General features: G+C 37.7%; 1 protein-coding gene across 1 annotated transcript in view; it reads right to left on the bottom strand.

The window, feature by feature from the left end:
- The window catches only part of LOC137405879 (ATP-binding cassette sub-family C member 5-like), a 50,171-nt gene that overhangs the window by 4,999 nt on the left and 20,377 nt on the right, over window positions 1–24,795 (bottom strand). The window contains exons 5-27 of the mRNA XM_068092319.1: window positions 24,264–24,405; window positions 20,630–20,712; window positions 20,246–20,416; window positions 19,227–19,374; window positions 18,355–18,503; window positions 16,859–16,966; window positions 16,209–16,326; window positions 15,837–16,099; window positions 15,517–15,647; window positions 15,277–15,420; window positions 15,049–15,181; window positions 14,624–14,798; window positions 14,169–14,201; window positions 12,487–12,558; window positions 9,993–10,144; window positions 9,701–9,812; window positions 8,461–8,645; window positions 7,700–7,861; window positions 5,020–5,149; window positions 3,839–4,016; window positions 1,993–2,097; window positions 652–841; window positions 152–241 (exon numbers count right to left, since the gene is read on the bottom strand). Coding sequence (XP_067948420.1) covers window positions 152–241; window positions 652–841; window positions 1,993–2,097; window positions 3,839–4,016; window positions 5,020–5,149; window positions 7,700–7,861; window positions 8,461–8,645; window positions 9,701–9,812; window positions 9,993–10,144; window positions 12,487–12,558; window positions 14,169–14,201; window positions 14,624–14,798; window positions 15,049–15,181; window positions 15,277–15,420; window positions 15,517–15,647; window positions 15,837–16,099; window positions 16,209–16,326; window positions 16,859–16,966; window positions 18,355–18,503; window positions 19,227–19,374; window positions 20,246–20,416; window positions 20,630–20,712; window positions 24,264–24,405 — 3,174 coding nt within the window. The remainder of the gene's footprint in view (window positions 1–151; window positions 242–651; window positions 842–1,992; window positions 2,098–3,838; window positions 4,017–5,019; window positions 5,150–7,699; window positions 7,862–8,460; window positions 8,646–9,700; window positions 9,813–9,992; window positions 10,145–12,486; window positions 12,559–14,168; window positions 14,202–14,623; window positions 14,799–15,048; window positions 15,182–15,276; window positions 15,421–15,516; window positions 15,648–15,836; window positions 16,100–16,208; window positions 16,327–16,858; window positions 16,967–18,354; window positions 18,504–19,226; window positions 19,375–20,245; window positions 20,417–20,629; window positions 20,713–24,263; window positions 24,406–24,795) is intronic.

Raw genomic sequence — 24,795 nt, 5'->3', positions numbered from 1 at the left:
GAAAACAAAAACAAGCTTCAAATATCAAAAACAACTGCTAAATGTTAAGTCATCTGAAAAGGTCCAAAAGGCTTCATGTTAACAGACACGTCTAACATATGGGGAAAAATAAGAAAATATTAAAGTGCATATAGATAAAGATGCTACTTACTTTTATATAGCTTGTGATTCTCTCAACTGAAGTAAACCTTGACTCGGTTTCTATACACAGTCTCATGGTAAACTGGAAGAGTCCTGTCATCTGCCGAGTAATAGAAACAAAACCTAATAAGAATCCAACTCTAGCAGAACAGTTTAAGTGAGTATATCATACATCACCAGATAGCATCTTTAGAGTGCTAGGTGAGTATATCATACATCACCAGATAGCATCTTTAGAGTTCTAGGTGAGTATATCATACATCACCAGATAGCATCTTTAGAGTTCTAGGTGAGTATACCATACATCACCAGATAACATCTTTAGAGTTTTAGGTGAGTATATCATACATCACCAGATAGCATCTTTAGAGTTCTAGGCCAGTATACCATACATCACCAGATAGCACCTTTAGAGTTTTAGGTGAGTATATTCATCACCAGATAGCACCTTTACAAAGGGTTATGTACAACGACCCAGCTTCTAACTAAAGAAGAAGCGCAGATACTCACATTCATGGCATAAGAAAGTGCGAGGGCTGCGTAGGAAGCCGGAATTAGTCCTTCTGGCATGAATGCTATGAAAAGAGCAGTTGCGAGGACAACTAGCAGAGAAAGAATGTCCAATCTAACTGCACTCCATCTCATTGCCGTTTGAAACAAGAAGAGAGCCATGTTGTTACGGTCCTGCAGCCTGTTAAATCTGCATTAAAAATGAGAGCTGATAACTATTTGCCAGAGATATAATGAACATATGGAAGAGGTTTTTTTAGACAAAATATTGAGTGTATGTAAGACTGGTTTCAGTTTTAGAGAGGTGTCAATGCAAGTATAATGTGCATTATGTGAGACAGATGTCATGACTAGAAATACAGTATATATAGAATGCGTGAGACGGGCAGGTGACACGGGTATAGAAATACATATACAGTCAAACTCGGATAACTCGACCTCGGATAGCTCAAACACATGGTTAACTCGAATGGATTTGTTTGGTTCGTTCCCACGCAATGATAAATTGCTTTAGATAACTCAGCCTCAACCTTAACTCGAGCGGCCTTAACTCGAACAGTTTTTTGCTCAACGGCTACCGAGACGGTTGTTATCGCTTTAGATTTTAGAACATCACTTTATTCCAAGCATCCTTATTACCATCATCGGCAAAATATTTTTGTTAACAACCTTTCTAAGGTTTTTAAAAATCAAAATTTACCAAACATCCGCTTTGCGATATTCCTTCAAGAGTGAAGAAAACCGAGGTAACCTTCGGATAAACTTGAAGAAGAATCGGCAAAATTGATCTTGGTTAAAACGCTCAAAATAAAAAGATGTCTTTTCTTCTGAGTATTTCAACAGCGATCAAGTTTTGTCAATTTTAATCTGAAAACGCCCTGGCAGTCACATCACCTAAAACAACAAACAAATCTCAAGCGATAGAAAAATCTCTGCACTTTCTGATAAAAAAATTTTAAACTTTACATTAGAAACATTTAATTTGAGCCAGGCCGTTTATGATTTTAATTTATATATAGTTTGTATATGTGCATGTACATGTATCTACTAATAAATACATGGACTTGTAACAGTACTCTGATAACTCGAACACTTTCGCTCGATCCCATGAAGTTTGAGTTATCCATGTTTGACTGTATATATATATATATATACCTATAAATATATACATGGCTAGATCTTTATTTATAGAATGCGTGTGACAGGTGTCATGGCTGGAGATACATATAGAAGGCGTGATATATGTGTCATGGCTAGCTAGAGATATATATTAAATGCGTGTGACAGGTGTTATGGATAGAGATATATAATCCCAACAATAATGCAATTACAGCCACTTACTCTCTAAAGAATTGTTCTTCCTTCTTGTAAGCTCGAATCGTGCCCAAACCTTGGACAGTTGTAGCTACATGGCTGAACAGTGGAGATCTTGTTACATTTTCAATCCTATAACGTTATAGCAATACAACATTTTAGATGAGTTTAAATACTGCTTATTAGTTCTCTGAATGCAGTAATTAAAAAAGCGCTAGGAAAATATTTTTCCTAGCGCTAGCAGAAAAATTATAAGAAAATGTTTTACCAATGACCAGTCGATCAAAAATAGTTAATTATTTACCAGTGACTAAAGGCAAAAGCAATATACTGGAAAACCTTTATTTGAACGCCATGACGCTCTATTTTTTAACCATATTCCTATAGTAGCATTTTATTAGAAGTGACGCTCAAAAATAGAATGGTGTTGTACTTTTTGACTAGCTCAGAATTTTGAAAGGATAAATTTCAAATGAGAAACAGCGAAGCAATGCTAATGTCACCTATGTTTTGCACTCTCCTTCGGGCAGATTGACATTCATGCCATCGACCTCTGCATCTTTGCTTGTTTTCATATACATCAAAGTACCAGACTGAGTTAAATAAAGACCTACTTTAATTATAAAATATTAGCAAGATACAGTTATTGATTATTTCCATGGTGTCGCTTTCAAGTTTTAAAAAAAAGAATCGTAAAACTTTGGAGTTAGAATTTGGACATTTTAAAGCTTTCAAGACATCAACATTTAAAGTTAGAATACACCACCATAACAATGGCTGCTATTACATCATATGGTGTTTCTAAAGAGTATTCTCATCGTTCATCAAAAGTTTTCAAGTCTTCAGGTTAGATTGTGAACCACATTATGGAGGCATCTGAAGATAATGCATCGGATTTAGACCTTAGTGACTTCGAATCAAAGTGTAGTTCTGATGATTGTGACAATCAATCTTATAAGGTACACCTTCACTATAATCATGGCAAACACTACAGCAACAACAAAAGTATTAATTATTATTGATGTAGCCGAGTTATTATTAGTAACATTTTTAAGGAAAATCTTTTACTGATAACTTTCTATTATGGGTTCGTAAACATTAAAGAATGTCAAAGTGGCGAACAAATAGAGGTGGCATTCGATTGAAAGCACTGACGCGGAATTTTTTCAAGCTGCTTCTATAGTGGCTTTACGTTAGAGGTGGCATTCAAATAAAGGGGGCATTCAAATAGAGGTTTTACGGTAGACATCTGCAATTATAGAATGGTGAGTAAAAAGCCTGTCAACTGAAAAATCATGGATCTGCAGAACAAGGAAGGCAGCTAAATCTATAACTCCATAGAAAAAATGGTTACGCATAAGACCAAGGGTTACGCATAAGACCAAGGGTTACGCATAAGACCAAGGGTTACGCATAAGACCATAGTTACGCATAAGACCAAGGGTTACGCATAAGACCATAATTACGCATAAGACCATAGTTACGCATAAAACCATAGTTATGCATAAGACCATAGTTACGCATAAGACCATAGTTACGCATAAAACCATAGTTACGCATAAGACCATAGTTACGCATAAGACCAAGGGTTACGCATAAAACCATAGTTACGCATAAGACCATAGTTACGCATAAAACCATAGTTACGCATAAGAGCTAGTTACAAAAACTGATAAACTGATGAAACGCTGACATCAAATGATACTTTTCTGCATGAAAATCGCACCTCGAATGCTTTAAAAATGTATTTTCTTGTTGATCTTCATTCAGTTAGGCAGCAGTTAGGCAGCAGTTAGGCTAGACAAACCCTTGAGATAAATAATACCATAAACAAGTCACAATTGATCTGTATAAGAGAGTTGCTATTGCCCACCTTTTAAGGTTACGGATACCCTTGGAGCAGACGTTGTAGAGCAGGACGAATATAATGATAATAGGAACCATGGCGATAAGGAAGTAGTAAAAGACGCTCCCGATAATACCGACGGTGATCAGAATCACACAAGAGTTTGTCACAAACTGCTCAGACATGAAAGGTAAGTTGACATCAACTACAAAAAAACACCTTATAAGAATTGTCTCTCCTATATAATATGTCAGCAACAAAGAGGTAGATGTCAGAGTCAACTAGTGCAAAGAACTTTAAACAGAGCAAACTATAAATTCTGTCGTGGTTATCAATAGGCTATCATGGATGCTAGCTGCCAATCAGCAGTCAATCTTAGACCGCTAGCAGCCAATCAAAAGGTTATCAAGGCTATTTACAACCAATCAGTAGGCGATCTTTGGCTGCTAACAACCAATCAGAAGGTTACCAGAGCAGTCAAACAGCTGGTTGCGGAGTCTGGTGAAATTGAACTACTCACTTTGCATCATTAGTAACCTTTATTAGTAACGTTCATATTATCTCTTAGGTTTGATGAATTTACAAATTACGGTTTCATCATAATCTCCAAATTATGGTGAATGAAAAGGTATTTCCTATTTAAGCTGTAATCTGTCAAAATAGTATATTTATATTTAATTTTGTAACGAAAGCATTTACATCTTTATAAGCCGCTTGCGCATTCAAAAGTAAGGTCGAAGGTTACAAATATTCTTACAGTGAAGCCAGATGGTTAATGTGAGACAGCACTGCTGCTAATTGTAAACTATCTTAATGTGTTCAACAAAAGATTCCTTCTATAGGCTGTCAGTTAAAAGGTGTACTCTCAACGTAACAGAGTGTCACAGTGGTGTAACTTGCTGTTCATCTCATCCAACAGTTGTAACTTAATATATTTTAAGGAGGCAAGAGAGGCATTTTTCTTAAAAAGCTTGTGTATCATTTTTTCCAACGGAGTATCTGCTGCTCGTATATCGTGTAAGCTCCTAATATTTTCCGCCTGCCTAATAATATCATTCTTGGCAGCTGCAAGATATCAGAGGTGGCATGCTTTTAGTACACTGATGGTCCTAAAGAAGCATCCATAAACTAATATGCTAAGAACTGGCTGATTAACGAAATAAGAATTCATGCCACAAGTGTTTACTTGCTAACATATGCCAACCTACTTTCATCCATATCCTTAGAGAATCTGTTTAGGATGCGGCCAGAAGGAGTAATGTCAAAGAAACTCATTGGACTCGCTACAAGCTTCCGGAACACTTTGTCATGTAGATTTGATGATGCCATCAGTGAAGTCTAAAGTGACAGAAAATAATATACAAACGTACACCATCAACGTACGTACACCATCAACGTACATTTGAGGTGATTTTGAAATACTACAAACATTAAAAGTTATCTTTGTAGGAAGCTTTTTGTAAGATGTTCATCTTTTTAATGCCAGCAAGGTGCCTCCTACTCATGGACACAGTAATCAGTTAGTAATATCATGGTCAGGTGTAATCGTTAGAACAGTTTAATGCCAGCAAGGCGCCTCCTACTCATGGACACAGTAATCAGTTAGTAATATCATGGTCAGGTGTAATCGTTAGAACAGTTTAATGCCAGCAAGGTGCCTCCTACTCATGGACACAGTAATCAGTTAGTAATATCATGGTCAGGTGTAATCGTTAGAACAGTTTAATGCCAGCAAGGCGCCTCCTACTCATGGACACAGTAATCAGTTAGTAATATCATGGTCAGGTGTAATCGTTAGAACAGTTTAATGCCAGCAAGGCGCCTCCTACTCATGGACACAGTAATCAGTTAGTAATATCATGGTCAGGTGTAATCGTTAGAACAGTTTAATGCCAGCAAGGTGCCTCCTACTCATGGACACAGTAATCAGTTAGTAATATCATGGTCAGGTGTAATCGTTAGAACAGTTTAATGCCAGCAAGGTGCCTCCTACTCATGGACACAGTAATCAGTTAGTAATATCATGGTCAGGTGTAATCGTTAGAACAGTTTAATGCCAGCAAGGTGCCTCCTACTCATGGACACAGTAATCAGTTAGTAATATCATGGTCAGGTGTAATCGTTAGAACAGTTTAATGCCAGCAAGGTGCCTCCTACTCATGGACACAGTAATCAGTTAGTAATATCATGGTCAGGTGTAATCGTTAGAACAGTTTAATGCCAGCAAGGTGCCTCCTACTCATGGACACAGTAATCAGTTAGTAATATCATGGTCAGGTGTAATCGTTAGAACAGTTTAATGCCAGCAAGGCGCCTCCTACTCATGGACACAGTAATCAGTTAGTAATATCATGGTCAGGTGTAATCGTTAGAACAGTTTAATGCCAGCAAGGCGCCTCCTACTCATGGACACAGTAATCAGTTAGTAATATCATGGTCAGGTGTAATTGTTAGAACAGTTTAATGCCAGCAAGGCGCCTCCTACTCATGGACACAGTAATCAGTTAGTAATATCATGGTCAGGTGTAATCGTTAGAACAGTTTAATGCCAGCAAGGCGCCTCATACTCATGGACACAGTAATCAGTTAGTAATATCATGGTCAGGTGTAATCGTTAGAACAGTTTAATGCCAGCAAGGCGCCTCCTACTCATGGACACAGTAATCAGTTAGTAATATCATGGTCAGGTGTAATCGTTAGAACAGTTTAATGCCAGCAAGGCGCCTCCTACTCATGGACACAGTAATCAGTTAGTAATATCATGGTCAGGTGTAATCGTTAGAACAGTTTAATGCCAGCAAGGCGCCTCCTACTCATGGACACAGTAATCAGTTAGTAATATCATGGTCAGGTGTAATCGTTAGAACAGTTTAATGCCAGCAAGGCGCCTCATACTCATGGACACAGTAATCAGTTAGTAATATCATGGTCAGGTGTAATCGTTAGAACAGTTTAATGCCAGCAAGGCGCCTCCTACTCATGGACACAGTAATCAGTTAGTAATATCATGGTCAGGTGTAATCGTTAGAACAGTTTAATGCCAGCAAGGTGCCTCCTACTCATGGACACAGTAATCAGTTAGTAATATCATGGTCAGGTGTAATTGTTAGAACAGTTTAATGCCAGCAAGGCGCCTCCTACTCATGGACACAGTAATCAGTTAGTAATATCATGGTCAGGTGTAATCGTTAGAACAGTTTAATGCCAGCAAGGCGCCTCATACTCATGGACACAGTAATCAGTTAGTAATATCATGGTCAGGAGTAATCGTTAGAACAGTTTGCCACCAAATCATCCTTCAATGTAATCTTAGAATGTAACAAAAATCATCAATGCTGATGAATACAAAACATTTAAATATAAATGGCTTGATAAGTGCAGTTGACATTGTAAATTGATATAGACAACAACAGTTACTAACAACAGTTCAAACAGCATCCCCTAATTCATGGACCTACTTTCACTTTAGCATGAAAATCATATAGAATTACTAAAAAGATTTCTACATTTAGTCCTTTCTGACTGTATGTAAATTTGCATGCAATTATATTTTCAGAGGAATCTTGACCACTAGAAAGGACATCTTTGTAGCATGAAAATGGAGAGAATGCAATGGAAGCCATGCTAAGTCAACACATCAATTTGAGAATAAAACTTTTGTATAGGTATTAGTCATGAAAGCTAACACTTTCATAGCCTACTTGACGATGAATTTGATTTCATATTTGCAATATTAAAGAAGAGGTGTAATATTTGTAGAGAAGCAAAGCCAAGTACGCTGTAATTATCTTTCTATCATAAAGCTCTGGCTAAAGATGCCCAAAATTATTCAGGTGCATCATCGATAAGCAGCAGATTGTACTGTATAGGATATGATCTCAGACTTACCCTCATGTACACGACAGATTTAATAATAGAGAAGATAATGACTCCGATAAGGCTGATGCCATAGATGGCTTGATATAAAGAAAGCTTTTCATTGTAGAGAAGGCTGTCAGACTCAACCTGTGTATAGTTTCCATCTTCAGTTGTGATATTTAACATGTAGCCCTGCAAGTAGATAGACTCATAAATGAGACAGATATCATCTGGCTCTACCAGAACAAGAGACAGGTGTCAGATATAAGAGTTAGATCTATCCAAATAACTATAACCCACACTCGCTAACTTAGCTACACGCATTAGCTTAGTCTATTGACTGTTTGTATAGCAAATATCAACCATTTCACTAGAGATTTCCTTGCTTTTTCTTGCCTACTATTTTATTGCTGACACTCGGCATTTTTGCTGCAAGAGCAGATTTTCTGTCATACAACTTAAAAATCAAAACATAACTTAAGAGTCAATGATTTTAAAAACGAAAGGAATGTTTAATATTTTAAGGTTGAGTGAAACTGGATGCAAAAAAACACCATCGTTTTTTGCAGTTTGACCAAAATGCAGGCAGACATTACCTAATATAAAAATATAGTAGCCAAAAATATAATTGGTCCAGTGTTGAAGGATTTCACTAGCAGAAATACCTTTAGGTCGCTGTTTATAATATTTCTATCATTCATCTGGTGAGATGTATTAACGCTAGTCAAACCTCCTACTATAAAGCAATAACAGAGTATATAGAGGAGTATGAGAGTACAATGCTGACTCACCCCCGAGCCCTGATTCAGCCAGTACCCAAGGAAGTAGTTGGTAAAAGAGTGAACAGACATCGCAAAAATCACAGCGAAGAAGACGAGCCCAACTACACAAATGCCGCCAGCCGCCTCTATATAGTTGTAATATGTTGACATCTTCACTTGTCCTGACTCCATGTCTTCCCCCTTTGTCAGAACTCCTAAATAACCACAAACACTTTCTAGAGTAAATATCTAATCTACTATACATTATGTTCCCATGACAACATGTTCCCATGACGCAGTTAGTCTGCAAGTTTCCATCATCCACAAGATGAAAACAGCAAAAACCCGTAAGTCAAGCGAGTTTTGTTATTTGGAAAATTTTACTGAATGTTTCATACTTGTGCAAAATGGAAACAGTGTTGCAAATGATGCGCAAGAAAATGATGCGCAAACTATACAAGTTTAAACATTCTCCACAGTTCAGACATTCCTATTTCGAAAGCGTACTGTTAACTGAGACACGAATGCAGCGCTATGACCTCTGATTTAAAAATCCATATATTTTTCAATAAAGCTTCCGCGTTAATTGGCAACATGCAAATGTCCGATGAAACACTCATCACACGGTAACTCAACATGCAAATGTCCGATGAAACACTCATCACACGGTAGCTCAACATGCAAATGTCCGATGAAACACTCATCACACGGTAGCTCAACATGCAAATGTCCGATGAAACACTCATCACACGGTAGCTCAACATGCAAATGTCCGATGAAACACTCATCACACGGTAGCTCAACATGCAAATGTCCAATGAAACACTCATCACACGGTAGCTCAACATGCAAATGTCCGATGAAACACTCATCACACGGTAGCTCAACATGCAAATGTCCGATGAAACACTCATCACACGGTAGCTCAACATGCAAATGTCCAATGAAACACTCATCACACGGTAGCTCAACATGCAAATGTCCGATGAAACACTCATCACACGGTAGCTCAACATGCAAATGTCCGATGAAACACTCATCACACGGTAGCTCAACATGCAAATGTCCGATGAAACACTCATCACATGGTAGCTCAACATGCAAATGTCCGATGAAACACTCATCACACGGTAGCTCAACATGCGCACAACTCTAAATCCGCATCATGGAAACAGCAATTGAGTTGAGACGACGAAAAACAATAACCGAGAGATCATCACTAGAAGCAATGCGAAGAGAGATCAGTGAAGACAAGATGAGAAAACCTTACCAGTCGGTGCATCATCATTGTTATTCTCGTTGAACTCCAGGTCATCCGGATCAGCTATGCTAGCAAGGTCAACAACGCTGCCTGATATGATGTCCGCATTGGCATCAAGTCTCTACAAAAGCATTTACCTGGTTCCCATTTGGCTCACACTAGTGCAACGATAATGGAAAAAGTAGAGTATGTGATTTGTTTAATGCAGTCGACCAACACCATCCATCAATGAGTGAAACTGCTAATGCTCGCTGGATGAAAGATAATAAATGACTTTATTGCGCATTGACTAACAACGAACCCGTAAACTACGAGCCATGTTTTTGGATGCAACGCTATGAGCACTTTTCATGCTTGCTATAGAAAGAGTTCTCTGTCTCATGCCATCGCCATCAAGATGCTCCTCCGCCAAGTTGCGTACAGAAAGGGACATAACAGGCTTGCCTTCACTTTCTGCAAAAAGATACCGAACAAGGATAGACAACCCCAAAAAAGTTGGTTTATTTGCGCTGCTGACATGTAAGTACTAGAAATTTAGTTTAAACTACAAAATTTTATTGCTGCTCATTTTGATGGAATTAATTCATGCTGAAAAGTTTCTGCTGACATACACTCGGTAATTTTGCTGTAAATGCTGGAATTTCTGTCAAAGAGCTTTAACATCAAACTCATTGCCATCCACAGAAAATTCAGCACAAGAATCAATGCATTTGAAAAACAAGAGCAGTTTTCTTTTTTAATTTAATGAAACAGGATGCAAAATAGAAACGTTATCATTTTTGCAGTTTGACCAAAACGCAGATTCCCAATCTCTAATAAAAAATTACTAGATGAATCCCTAAAGTTGCGCATGTAATAAAAATATTTGCCCACAAAAATATTTAAATCAGCATATACAACATTTACCATTCTAACTTTTAAATGACGGCGTTTGGTTATTTCTGTGTATGTTTGGCCAATGCATAATTCATATAGTTGAAAGCTAGAGGGATAGCTGAAACAGATTGCTGACAAAACATTTCTTACTTCTTATGCTACACATTTGTTGAAGATTTCAAACAGTTTATAAACAGTGACAGGTAGTGTAGTTGCTATTGGCTAAGTTTATAAACAGTGACAGGTAGTGTAGTTGCCATTGGCTAAGTTTATAAACAGTGACAGGTAGTGTAGTTGCCATTGGCTAAGTTTATAAACAGTGACAGGTAGTGTAGTTGCCATTGGCTAAGTTTATAAACAGTGACAGGTAATGTAGTTGCCATTGGCTAAGTTTATAAACAGTGACAGGTAGTGTAGTTGCCATTGGCTAAGTTTATAAACAGTGACAGGTAGTGTAGTTGCCATTGGCTAAGTTTATAAACAGTGACAGGTAGTGTAGTTGCCATTGGCTAAGTTTATAAACAGTGACAGGTAGTGTAGTTGCCATTGGCTAAGTTTATAAACAGTGACAGGTAGTGTAGTTGCCATTGGCTAAGTTTATAAACAGTGGCAGGTAGTGTAGTTGCCATTGGCTAAGTTTATAAACAGTGGCAGGTAGTGTAGTTGCCATTGGCTAAGTTTATAAACAGTGACAGGTAGTGTAGTTGCCATTGGCTAAGTTTATAAACAGTGACAGGTAGTGTAGTCGCCATTGGCTAAGTTTATAAACAGTGACAGGTAGTGTAGTTGCCATTGGCTAAGTTTATAAACAGTGACAGGTAGTGTAGTTGCCATTGGCTAAGTTTATAAACAGTGACAGGTAGTGTAGTTGCCATTGGCTAAGTTTATAAACAGTGACAGGTAGTGTAGTTGCCATTGGCTAAGTTTATAAACAGTGACAGGTAGTGTAGTCGCCATTGGCTAAGTTTATAAACAGTGACAGGTAGTGTAGTTGCCATTGGCTAAGTTTATAAACAGTGGCAGGTAGTGTAGTTGCCATTGGCTAAGTTTATAAACAGTGGCAGGTAGTGTAGTTGCCATTGGCTAAGTTTATAAACAGTGACAGGTAGTGTAGTTGCCATTGGCTAAGTTTATAAACAGTGACAGGTAGTGTAGTCGCCATTGGCTAAGTTTATAAACAGTGACAGGTAGTGTAGTTGCCATTGGCTAAGTTTATAAACAGTGACAGGTAGTGTAGTCGCCATTGGCTAAGTTTATAAACAGTGACAGGTAGTGTAGTTGCCATTGGCTAAGTTTATAAACAGTGACAGGTAGTGTAGTTGCCATTGGCTAAGTTTATAAACAGTGACAGGTAGTGTAGTTGCCATTGGCTAAGTTTATAAACAGTGACAGGTAGTGTAGTCGCCATTGGCTAAGTTTATAAACAGTGACAGGTAGTGTAGTTGCCATTGGCTAAGTTTATAAACAGTGACAGGTAGTGTAGTTGCCATTGGCTAAGTTTCTTTACCCAATGAGATTTAATAACTTGAGCCAGTGTAAATCTTTACTCTAAAAATAGCCGTGTCCATCCTCCCGCCTGAGATGTTAAGATAGATGATTGCACCTCATTATAATGGAGCCCATTTAAATGGAATTTAAGCCAAGGGCGGCAACCTGGCTACCATGCAGCCACCTTGCCACTGTAGCCCGGTTGCTGCCCTTGGCTTAAAATCCACGCATTATTCCTCAGCTTGGAATAATTGTCCTTATAATAGATACACGTGATCTCAACTTAATCTCAACTGACTTAGTTTTTGACGAAATGATAACCAAATGTCCTAAATTTCTTAGGGCAAGATTTAGAACTGTCGGTGTATATGTAGATAGCATATAGGTGCTAAAGGTTGTCGTCGTGAGAGAGTTAATAAGTAGGGACTCACCAGAATTTCGAGTCGATTTTCTTTTTGACGCTAAATTCTCAGTGCTGATGCTGTGGGTGGCAGCTGCTGCTCCTGCACATTAGACATTCAAGTGTCAACAAAGAGAATAGAAAAGATGAGTTTAATGCTATAACTAAACAGGAAACTGAGGAAACATAATATGCATTATGAATGAGCAAAGATTATGTCTTAGATGTAGATTTGGTCAGAAAGTACTGGTATCTTTTTATCATTTGAGATTGTTTTTGATGCTTGAGGTGGTCTGACTGTCAGAATGTTCCAAGATTAAAATCGACAAAACTTGATCTTGATTAAAACACTCAGATCAAGCGAAGCGCGATTGAGATGTCTATAGATTGAGATGTCTATAGATTGAGATGTCTATAGATTGGGATGTCCATAGATTGAGATGTCTATAGATTGAGATGTCTATAGATTGAGATGTCTATAATTGCAAAGAGACCAACAGAATAGAGGTGCGCAACATGGCAACTTGAACACAATAGCCGATATCAGTTATTGCAATGGTAACTAGTAACGTCACTTTGCACGTGTTTTTCTTCTGCATGTTTTCACCGTGATCAAGTATTACAGATTTTGATTTGAAAACATCCTGGCAGTCAGATCACCTCAAACATCAAATACAATTGCAAATGGTAGAAAAATACTAATACTTTCTGATAAACTCTACTAACATTTTGTGTTTTTAATTTAATGCCAAACCATGCGCAAGAACAATCAGAAACAAACAGGTAACGCGAGATATGAACGAGCAAGTTAGGAACAAACACAACATTCAGAGATACGAGGTCAGAGGTCACCACAACAGCTAGATAAACTACTAGACTATAGCTAAAACTAGTAGCTACATTAAAAACTATGGAGAAATATTATTCGGTACGATTCGGTGGATTTAATGTGATAAGTATTCAGCAAGGCAGTTATGTAGGATGTGAACATATAATCATAATATTATGAGAGCTGTTAAGTTAATTGTTCAAATGAATAGTGAATAAATTAGTAAAATTAACTTTTAATAAATGAGCAGTGAGAGGAAGTGAATCTCTCGTGGAATCATGTGGAGCAAAAGAACAGTTAACTGTGTATGTGATAGACTTGGCGAGAGCTCGTAAACTCATAGGGGCAGAGCATGCTTATCTAAGATTGTCAGTCAAGGGTTATTCAAAATGAACGCTATAAAGCGGTGAAATGAAGGTACAACCTTACCAGAAAGAGGCGAGTCACTCGCCACTGAGTGGACAGAGTGAGGCCTCGAGTGAAGACCTTACGAAACAAACCAGCGTTATAGTATTTGTGGGAATACAATTCGCATTGACACGTAGATCAAGGTTCAAGCATGTACGATAATGGCTGGGACGTGCAACTCCTAGCATTAGACATGCTACTAACATGCTGAGAGCATTATGAGACATTCTTCATAAAAATCTCATTTAAAAACATACATTTTCAGCTAAGTACCATCCTAGATGGGTTGAATCTAGGAATTGCTCTAACAGTGAATATGAAAAACTGCAAATAAAGTAGAGTTAGGCAGCCAGAAACCAACATCAACCGCTAGTTCCATATGATAAAAATATTGAGCCCTCCAACGACAATTAGACCATCAAGAGGGTAAACTAACCATAAAAATGAAACCCAGTTGGCGAGTTTCCAATACTTACTTTGTTTTGAGAGTTGCCTCTCTAAAACTGAGTCTAAAACAAAGCAACCATAGAAGAACAGAAATTAGCATTTAAATTTAGTATTTAGTAACTAGATTGCTAGTATGGAGAGATTAGAAAAGCGTGCACCGTGACCTCTTAGAATTCGCATTCAAAGTTGAAACCCCTCAATTGCTTGCAGATGTGCTCCAGTTGTTTGCGAATATTAACCTTCTCTCTTTAAAAAAGATTCTTTGGAGACAAATGTTGTGGAAGTTAATAGTCACAGTCTAGAACTCGTAATAAACTTGAAATTAAAACCGCACAGCAAACTTGAGTCCGTTAGGTAACAACTTCGAATAGAGAAGTGGAATTAGTGTTTGAAATGCGAATCACACAAAAAGCAATTGAGTGACGGGACAAGAAGAGTGAGAAGACAAAACCAAATGGTAAAAGTTTCAGCGCGTGTAACCTACCGACGACCGCTGATGTGGTTACTTGCTGTTCACTCTCTTTCACCTCAGCATCATGAAAAGATTTAATGAGGGAAGAATATTCTCCATTTTCATCTGCCATGAGCTTATCATGGGTTCCCTCCTGGTGGATGCAACCATCTTTCATAACCAAAACATAGTCACAGCCCATCATGAACTAAAAATAGCAAAACAATTGACTATAGTTGATACATGGCTTATACACAGAACAATTCACACACTTCAATATAAGTACATGAGAGAATATCGCCTGAGTGCATATAAATATGCAAGGCAACAAACACTGTACACTGTCACACACAGGCATATGTATGAATACACTGTATACCATTTTTGTCTATAGTTCAAACACTATGTACTTCTCATGTAGTTTAAAAGAAAATTATAACTTTGAATTTTAGTTATACCTGAAGTTGATGCGAGACAAAGAGAATCGTCTTATCTTTGAGGAAACCTTTGAGACAATTTTGGAAGATGTGCTGACCAACATGAGCATCAACAGCAGACAGCGGATCATCCAACAAAATGATATCAGAGTCGCTACAGAATAGTACGAGTAGATGAGTAGACTTGCAAGGCTTTTTACGTCTACAAGCTACAGCAAACTGTAAATACGAAGGAAAAGTTAAATATACCTGTAAACGGCTCTCGCAATACTCATCCTCTGTTTCTGTCCGCCAGACAAATTGATTCCTCGTTCTCCAATCTCTGTCTTATCTCCAGCAGCCAATTGAGTGAAATCTGCACGGAGAGCGCAAGCCTCCACTACCTCGTTGTACCTACAACATAATGTTCATTAGGAGACGCTCGCTTAATCTAAACTATTTTAGTGATTCTCAAACCAGTTTGTTGCGACATGACGGCAGCTTTCCTACCTATCTTCATCAAACTCGTTTCCGAAGATAATATTTTCTCTCACAGTAGCATTCATGATCCAGGCCTGCTGTGAGACGTATGCAATCTTTTTCTCCTTGTTTATTGCAATGGTACCACTGGTCTTTCTCATCTGTAAAAAAAGGGTCATTGCATATGGAGTTGTCAGCTCTTCATCCGCAAGCCCTTGATATTACTATTTGTGTTGTCGTTTTTTAACAGACAAGAGCCGAGGGCTGTTTGTAAGTTTCAAACTTTCATCTGCGCTGATCACTTGAAACATGCATCTAAAACCATAAGTTGCCCGGGTTAAATCACTTACCATCCCTAGCATGGCCTGTATCAGGGATGTTTTACCGCTGCCAACTGCGCCGCATATGCCCACGAGGTTACCATGCTTGAGAGACATGGTGATGTTTTTTAGGGTGACAATAGTATCGGCCTTCCCTCCATCTAGTGGCTCGAGCTCTGCAACCGTAAACCCTCCTGCTTGTCCATTCTTTGGTTTCCCATTCTTTATTGCTGCTGATGTACCATTTCCCTGCGGTTTAGCTATGCCATTAGCCATAGGCGTATCAGGATTTTCTAGGAATATAGTTTTCTTAAGTCAAGATTGCTATTTAAACAAACTGGTCTGCTAACAAGAAAGATAGAGCAATAACTACAAGTTTTAATTAAACTTTGAACGGAATACCTTGAACGGTTTTACTTCCAGCTGCCCAGCCAAACGATCCTCCAGATATTTCCACTAAATTGTTAGAGTCTCTGATAGGACCTATATCCATCTTTTCATCTTCGGCAATAAGCAGGTCCTGGCATAATCGAAAAAGTGTTTTAAACAGATCTAGTTAATCTAAAAGTTACCTGAGAATGGCACTACTTCTATATGAAAAGTTACATTCGAACTAAATCAATCCTGCTTTCAAGGAAAACATTCAACTAGTTTGTATATACATGTACACAGCTTCTGTATTAACTACAGTGATATTGAGGTTCAACTACGCTTTGAACCAGAATTTTATTCTAAAGTCGTCTGAGTACGCAGTGTTGTGACTCTTTCAAGGATATTGGATATTGTAAATTTATACAATGGTTAATAAACTATAATTTTTTCACATTTCATATGAGATTATGGTTAAATTGAGATTTGCTTCCTTGATCTGCAGTTCGAGCATTGTTAACAGTACAATTTAAACATATTTAAGCATTTAATTAAAGAATAATAAACAACAAATTTGGCTGGAGTTGTTTGCAAAACACGGTTTGGGTTGCTAGCCATAATCGCAATAGACCTAGTAGTGTAATTATATTTTACTATTATAAATTACAAGATACTCGGCCTACCTTCATTCTTTGACAGGCATGACGACCTTCAGCCAAAGCTTTCATGCTGTGGGGCATAACTCCGAGAGAGAATCTCAGAGCATTAAGCAGAGAGATAAAGACAAACGCCTACAACATTAATAATATCACAATTACATTTACCATATAACAGTAAAATATGTTTGCCTGTAGCTAAAGGCCCATATTTTTCTGAAAAATTTGTTATCTTCCCTTCACCATGACAAACTGGAACATTCTTTTCTCAAAATCCTGTATGTTATCCACTGATATGTGGGAACCACACCATATGTTACTATCTATGAACAAATGTCTTTATATGACAGGACATAACGACTCGTTATAATGGTATGTCATGTTATACGATGATCAACGATGATCAACGTCTTCCTTTAAGGTCTGAAGTGTTTAATGGCTCTAATGATAGCACTTTGAAATGAACCAGCCTCTAAAACTATGTAATAATCTATTTTCATAATGTTGAATTACAAAACTGCCCTCTTCTCTATAGCCCTGCAAAATATCAGGAGTTACACTTAACTGATTATAGGTCGCGCAGCCTACAGCCGCGCCTGCAATGGTGCCTCGAGTCAACACAAATTCATCAACAGTTACTGTTGCTTCGCCTTATCTAACCTGAAACTGGCTGAACAGGCTGAAAAGGCCAATAGCCGACAGATAAAAGATGCAGTTGCTGTAGTATAGGTAGCTGCACTCATCTATCCGCCAGATAAGTTCGACAATGTCAGCCTATGTCCAGCGTTCAATAGACTTAACTTTTGATCTAGTAATACTATGAAATAACTCTATAGATATCCTCCTTAGCTTACTACATCTACACATATGTAGATCATTAAATCTTTTAAATCCCAAATCTTTTTTATCGTCTGATTCAAGAACTCGAATTACTTTGGAATTGAGCCGATCTTCATCCTTGATGCGTAGTATTTTGTCCTTCATCAAAATATAACAACAATAATAACTGCACTGAAGTCACAAATAACATATTGCTGATTATGCATATTAAACAATAAATATGATGATTATACATATTAAACAATAAATATGATTATACATATTAAACAATAAATATGATGTTTGACTATGTAAATAAAAAGAATGCCATGGCCTTGACACGACTGAGACCACTTTTCATTGGCCAATTGCAAATATGAAGAGTCGTTTAATAACATCATGTGTAGCCACAGCAAATATCTATATACATTACGTCTCAGTCATGCATGTCGTCAAGTCATGTATCCAAGCCTTCACTGTTCTTGCAATCTGTTTCTCGCGTCTTCGTTGAGTGAGCTATACCTATACGCATGTCTTTTACTAGCTATAGTGCAGTTACTTAGAGCAGCTGTCTTAATATTCATCTTGTTCACCATCGAATTTCGTAGTTGATATGCTAACGCATATTAAGACATGCTAAGACAAGGCCCTTCTCATAAACCATCAGGATTAACATAAGGTTGAGCAGAGCCCCTAGCGCCTACCTGGGTAGATGTAAGATCAACGCCGGTGCAGGTCATTGCAAGGAAGGTGAAAGCTGAGGAAAAGATAGGAACTGTAGTTGGAAGGATTGCAGAGAGACTCTGTACCATCAGTGATTTAGCCAGAATCTTTCTCTCATCTTTACGAATATCTGCACAATGGTCAGCGACGTGAGAAATTTATGAGGAATATATCCACTAGAACTATGCGAGGGTGTAATACCTACATCCGTGTTTCCCACTATTACACTATTATAATCCACCCTGCCTTGGATTGGGCTAATTAGATATATTCTGAAATGTTTTTACACTTGGTGAAAGCAGAATTGCATTATTGAAGCACAACACTCTACTTACATTATTGGTCAATATACAGAAAACAGGTATTATTAAGGTAATAATCCATAAAACATGGTTTCTGTTCTTAAATTAACTCGGCGACTTCAGAAGAGGAGTGGAAGACCGTATGCATATTCAGAGGTCAGAGTGCATATTCAGAGGTCAGAGTGTATATTCAGAGGTCAGAGTGCATATTCAGAGGTCAGAGTGCATATTCAGAGGTCAGAGCTGGTCATTGAGAAACTGAGCATCTTATCATAGACAAAGTCTAAACAGATATACAATTATTCATTTCTATATTTTGCACATTTAATTTTGAATTTTTACAAGCCTTTTTATTTTCACATACGAAAATAAAATGTGTCAACAAACATTGAACATTGTGAGTAGAGCCAAATAATTTGCGCGAATTTTACATTTATGTTATTTACTATACTTGCATAAAATTTTATACCAAGCTGGAAAATTTGTATGGCAAGTGATTACAAGCAGATCCGACTGTATTTAAAAAAAAGCTGGGAGTTGTGGGCACTTACTGCTGATCTTCTTGGCAAAGGATTTTTCCCAGGCATACATCTTGACTAATTTAATGGCTGTGATGATTTCACTCATGAGCTTCACCCTTTTGTCTGTTATGGGAATGGCTTTTCTACGCATGTTAAAAATGACTTTGGAGAGCAGGACCTGTAAAACAACAAAGTTATGTCTGCGTTTACTAACACATTATTACAAAGTGGCAAATTGAAGCGAACACTTTCAACCCATCAAAGATGACATCTTGTTTGTAAACACAAGATAATGCCACTGTACTAGTAGCTGCTCCCATGCACTCAACATTGGACTTATAATAATGCAATCCCACAAAGTGTAATGGGCGAGCCTGTAAAACTCACACAAGAAATGGTACTTATCTGGCTGTCGTGAACAGACTATTTGTTGAAAAATATTTAATCTAAATACTTAATATCTGACATCTAAATATTTAATGTTTTGCAGCCGTGGCCTAGTGGTCTAGAACCTCTGACCTGTAAACAACAGGTTTGATTCAATTCTCAAAAAAGACTACTGGTGGTGACAGATATGACATCTAAACTGAAATTCCTCTCTGCAACTAGGCATGCCACCAGTCGTCACTGAACTCAGACATGTCCAACCGATATCACAGAGACATTGTTGGTGAACATGGTTCTTAAAAACATGCACAACCTTTCCTTGTGGTAAACTAAGGAGACATCCTACTCGATCTTCGAGGGATTGCTTACACACGCACACTCACACACATTACATGCCCGCGTCAACTGGGCCTCATTTGTGCTTACTATTACAAAATTTAAAAAGCTTAACACGGTACACGGTGCACAGCATAGAATGATAATGTGAAGCCATGTCGGCCTTCCAATAAAACTCTGCCAGTATAAAGTGAAAGAAACGAAAAAACCTTGACTAGCTAGAGACACGCATAGTGTTTTATTGTAAATGCAATAGTATGTTAGCTCCATCACTGCTTGATATTTAAAATAAGATGTTAACAGTAATAGCTGTCTAACAAACATACCTGCACTGGAAGAAAGGAAAAGAAGGTGACAAATCCCAGGATTCCCCAGGCACCCAGCAAATATATGGAATAAGCGGCTCCAATGATTGATGTTAGAGCGCCAAGGGAGAAAACCCCAAGCATGGTTGCATCAAACAATCGTTGTCCATCATTGGCACACAGGTTGACCAACTGTAAAGCATTAGGTATGGATTTATGGATATCATTGAAATGATCCGTTCACACTTCGCACTATAGAAACTTCCCATAAGTTCGGTATGTCGCAAGCTCAATGGACTGCTCCACTTGTCACACAAGGCTCTTTCCACTCGTAAAGGAGGAAGTACGACCCATGGAACGCAACATGAAAACAATAATAATGTCGTTGTCTGGTTTCTTGCTTACCTCCCCCACACTTTTACTCTGTATCTGCTGATGTAGGATCTTTTTGAAGGCGACCGCTAGGACTCCTCCACGGACCCTCACAGCTGCAATGCATATTCATGCTAAAGCACTACCATATCCCTTCGCGGCATAGTAAACGACTCATAAATTAAACTACATGCTAATGGTTTAGTCATACAATCTCTTCCAGGATTCGCAATCCTTTGGAATGTAGAGCTTGAATAGCGTAGTATAAGAAATCTGAGAGGGAATGTTTCAATATGACATGAGTCACATGACATGAGTCACATGACACATGTGATTTCTGTGCTACATGTGGGTAAAATCACAGGCTGAGTAAAGTAAACCTATGGAAAATGTAACTGTAGGAAAGAAATGGGCAGAAAAAAGTGGTACACATAACCTGTTCAATGTACTGCAGTCGCTTCGTATCTCAAGTTTAAATATAACCATCAGCTTTTTACAGAATAATTTCAAAAAAACGAACATTATCTATATTTACCAATAGAGAATTCACTTGTAAAATATGCTTTCTTCAATTGAATTCCTACCTCTACACACCAGAGTTTAGATTTGGCTAAAACTGATCTAAATTTCATGTCACATGTAACGTAGGTAATGATATATACAGGTAAGTAAAACAAGTCACGTGGAACTTTACTCCTGTAATGAAACCAAACCATTCAGAACAAAAACACAGAAAATACTAGTGTTAGTACATAGAAATAGACACATGAGCAGACATGACAAATTATGAGCGCAACACAGCAACCACAGCAACCACGAGCAACACAGAAACATCAAGCAGAAAGCATAAGTACAAGCAGAACACAGAAGCCAGCACTGCAGGGCTGCAAAGCAATAGAATGATAAATTCTGGGCAAAGCTGGTAAAACAAGCTATTTGAATATTGAAATGATGATTTACCTCAATTACAAACAGTCTGACAACCAACCTACTGTATAAGGTTTCTATATATAGAAGATTAGCCGATTTACCTGGTTTACAAACATTAGGCCTTGCTTGGCAGGCTTGTTAGTCAATGTCAATAGAGAAAAAACTGGCAGAATTGTGATTGGTTGAAAGTGTTTGAGTACCAATGAACATCATCCCAATTTCATCATATTGACAACTAGCTAAAATTGATGGTTTACGAGATGGTCACACAAAAACAAGTGTTTATATGTGGACAAACATTTTCCTCGCTGTAACAGATATGTAAAGAAATAGTTCACAGGTAGCATTAATGTTTTGTTCTTCGCATTCACAGCATATTCTGTAATAACATGGATATCATCTCATCGGATGATCCACTGTCAAACATTGAATTTCATGGACCACTTAAAGGTTGTTAGTATTAATCAACAGCTCATTAAATCTACTGAAACTGAAGTTTCTTCTCTTGTTGAAGTCATTTCATAGACTCAAATTTTTTGAGTAGTTAATTCACTTTAATTATTAACACACAGGGTTTTTTTTAAACCAATTTATAATCGCAGAAACAGCTAAGAAAATAGTTGATGATCCACCATAAGTAGGGCAACAATAATTTTTACCTGAAAAAACTCATTTCACCCAAAAAATTGTCATGCTGACCTAAAAATAGCTAAGCTTGTTTGTATTCTGACCTGAAAAACTACTAGCAGGTAGATATGCAAGGATAGTATTCACCAAAATTCATACTATAAATAGATTATAGTTCACACAAATTTATCAACTTTATGATCTAAATTCTTTTTGTTTTTAATGATAATTGTGAAAAGAAGCGAAAGAAGCTGAAAACACAACATAACGAGAAGAGCAATTGGAAATCACTTTTTAATTAACTAAGTGTAAAAGAAACACTATATATGATTTCACTTTTGACTTTTTGATTTATAAAACTTGATCTTGCCTCTATTGATTTCAAACAAGGCATTTAATTATACATGAAAGATCCGTTTCATGCCAGATTGGATCTTGGAACCTCCTATTCACCAGGCAATAACCAAACCAATTAAGCTACGCAAAATGCAATGATTTCATTAGGCGATATGAGTCATTATGTCGGTTAAAATACGCATAGCACTTTGCATTACGCAACGTCACTAAAGCTTGCTCTCACGGCTCTTATTAGTAAGTTTAGCAATACGAATAGTAGCTTACTCAAATTAGTCATTGGCGATGTGCCAGGTTAATGGCAGGCAACTTCATTACCTGCCACTGTTCATAAGCTGTTTTTTAATAGCGATGCAACACTGGACGTTCGGCTAGTAAGCAATATAAGTCTGATACAAATGCTTTTATAGTTTTAAGGCTTTTACTAGATTCTAATCAACATTTGGTGATGTCGGTAGTTGGGATAAGAATATCGATACAGCCGCACTGGACAAAAACCATATTAGTAAGCTAGAATGTTGTTTTAAACTTTAAGAATGGGCAAGCTCCAGCAGCCAATACCCATCGCAATGCATACTACCAAAAGATAAAGATACGAAAAGTGAAAAGGAACAAGCGAACAAAGGAATCTAAAAACCCTGAGACGAACCAGCTGCGTTTGTTGTAGAGAAGGCAGAAAGTAGCACAAGATTCTTGCCAAGAAGAGATAATCCAAGAAAAAAGACCCAGACAGAACGGAGTTCTATCGATGGAATATCGCTGCGCAATTGTTCTAGGAGCCCTTGGACACAGAGAGCCTGTATAATACAACCACACTGTTCTACTTTCAAGTTTTAGAAAAGACAACCTGAAATTTGCAATAGAAAATGACAAAGTAAATCCGTTGAAATTTTTGAAAAAAAGTAGTTTTAGTTGTTTGTAGTCTATAGGAGTTTGGAGGAACAGCCAAGAATATTGCTATCAGATAGTCGCGTATCTGTAAGTTCACCTGAGCGACAAGTGATGCTTGAAGTGTTAAGGGAGGTCTACTATAGTTTAACTTCTCCTTTTGCAATAGGCAAATGAAGAATGCGGACCTACAACACTTATCCAATACTTCAGTAAACAGAGGTTACTACAGAGTACCAAATGAAATGGATTACGATAAGACTTGAGTAAACTCTGCTGAAGAAGTCACAGATAACAGCTGTCAGGTCGGACAGACCAACATTCTCAGACCATAAACCAGGACTATACAATGTACACAATGCTGGCATGTTGTGGAGGACAAATACCCGGAAATGGTACAAATATTGAGACATATGCAAAGTTTGGAAATGTTAGTAAAGCACAATATTAACAACAGTGCTACAACAAACACATAATAAAATAACATTAATTTTGACCTTTGACCTGCGGTAGTGAACCAAAATTATGAATTTTTAGCACTATTAATCTCCTTTAACCAAGTTTCAACTCCTACAAGCCAATAAAAATCTGGTATAACCAAAAACATTTAGATGGTATGACAACTGGATCATCGATGAAATTATTTTACAAATATCGAAAATTTTGTGATACCAAAAAGAGTAGTCGCAAAAGTTTAAATAAACTGAATTAAAACACATCTATATCCGTCTGAGTAGGGAGATGAAGGCAGATAGGAAGAGAATTATAGACATGCACCAAATAGGGAGAATCCAGAGCGCCAGGCATTTAATAAGGAGCGGTACACACAAGCTAAAAGCAAACTCGTGCATGCAAGGCATCGCTATACCTGCAGTATAGTTGACATGAAATGTTGCTGAGAGGGAGGACGCTAGGCAAAACAAACCGAGTCCAAGCCCGCATGCATAAAATATGGTAAAGTCGATTATGCCATCAGTTTGCCTGTCGAGAATTCTCGGTACCATGAATATCTACAAATGCACAAGGCAGCTCATCAGACTAAGCGAATGAAGCCATGACATACTCACACCCCTTCAAATACCTACAGCGCTCATGGATTTATGCAGCGCATAAATGGATTGCGACCACTTACTGCTACTGACTGTAATTTCCACAAAACAAACTGCGAATCACTATAGAAAAATCAATGAAATATGTTGGCTGCAGTTCATGTTTCGCGTAGTGATTGCCACATACTTGCAAATTCTTTCTGAGAAACGAAAGACTTCTGAAAGACCTGAGTCTTTCAGATGTTATCACTTAGACTAAAATAACCTACTAAAACAATCATCCCGGTGCTGTCAAAGTGTGCACAAATGTTGTACAGCACATCGGTAGAGAGAAAGCTGATTTGTTAAGTT

This window comes from Watersipora subatra, chromosome 10 (genome assembly GCF_963576615.1).
Source record: "Watersipora subatra chromosome 10, tzWatSuba1.1, whole genome shotgun sequence".
NCBI lineage: Eukaryota > Metazoa > Bryozoa > Gymnolaemata > Cheilostomatida > Watersiporidae > Watersipora > Watersipora subatra.
This window is presented reverse-complemented; position numbering and strand designations above follow the sequence as displayed.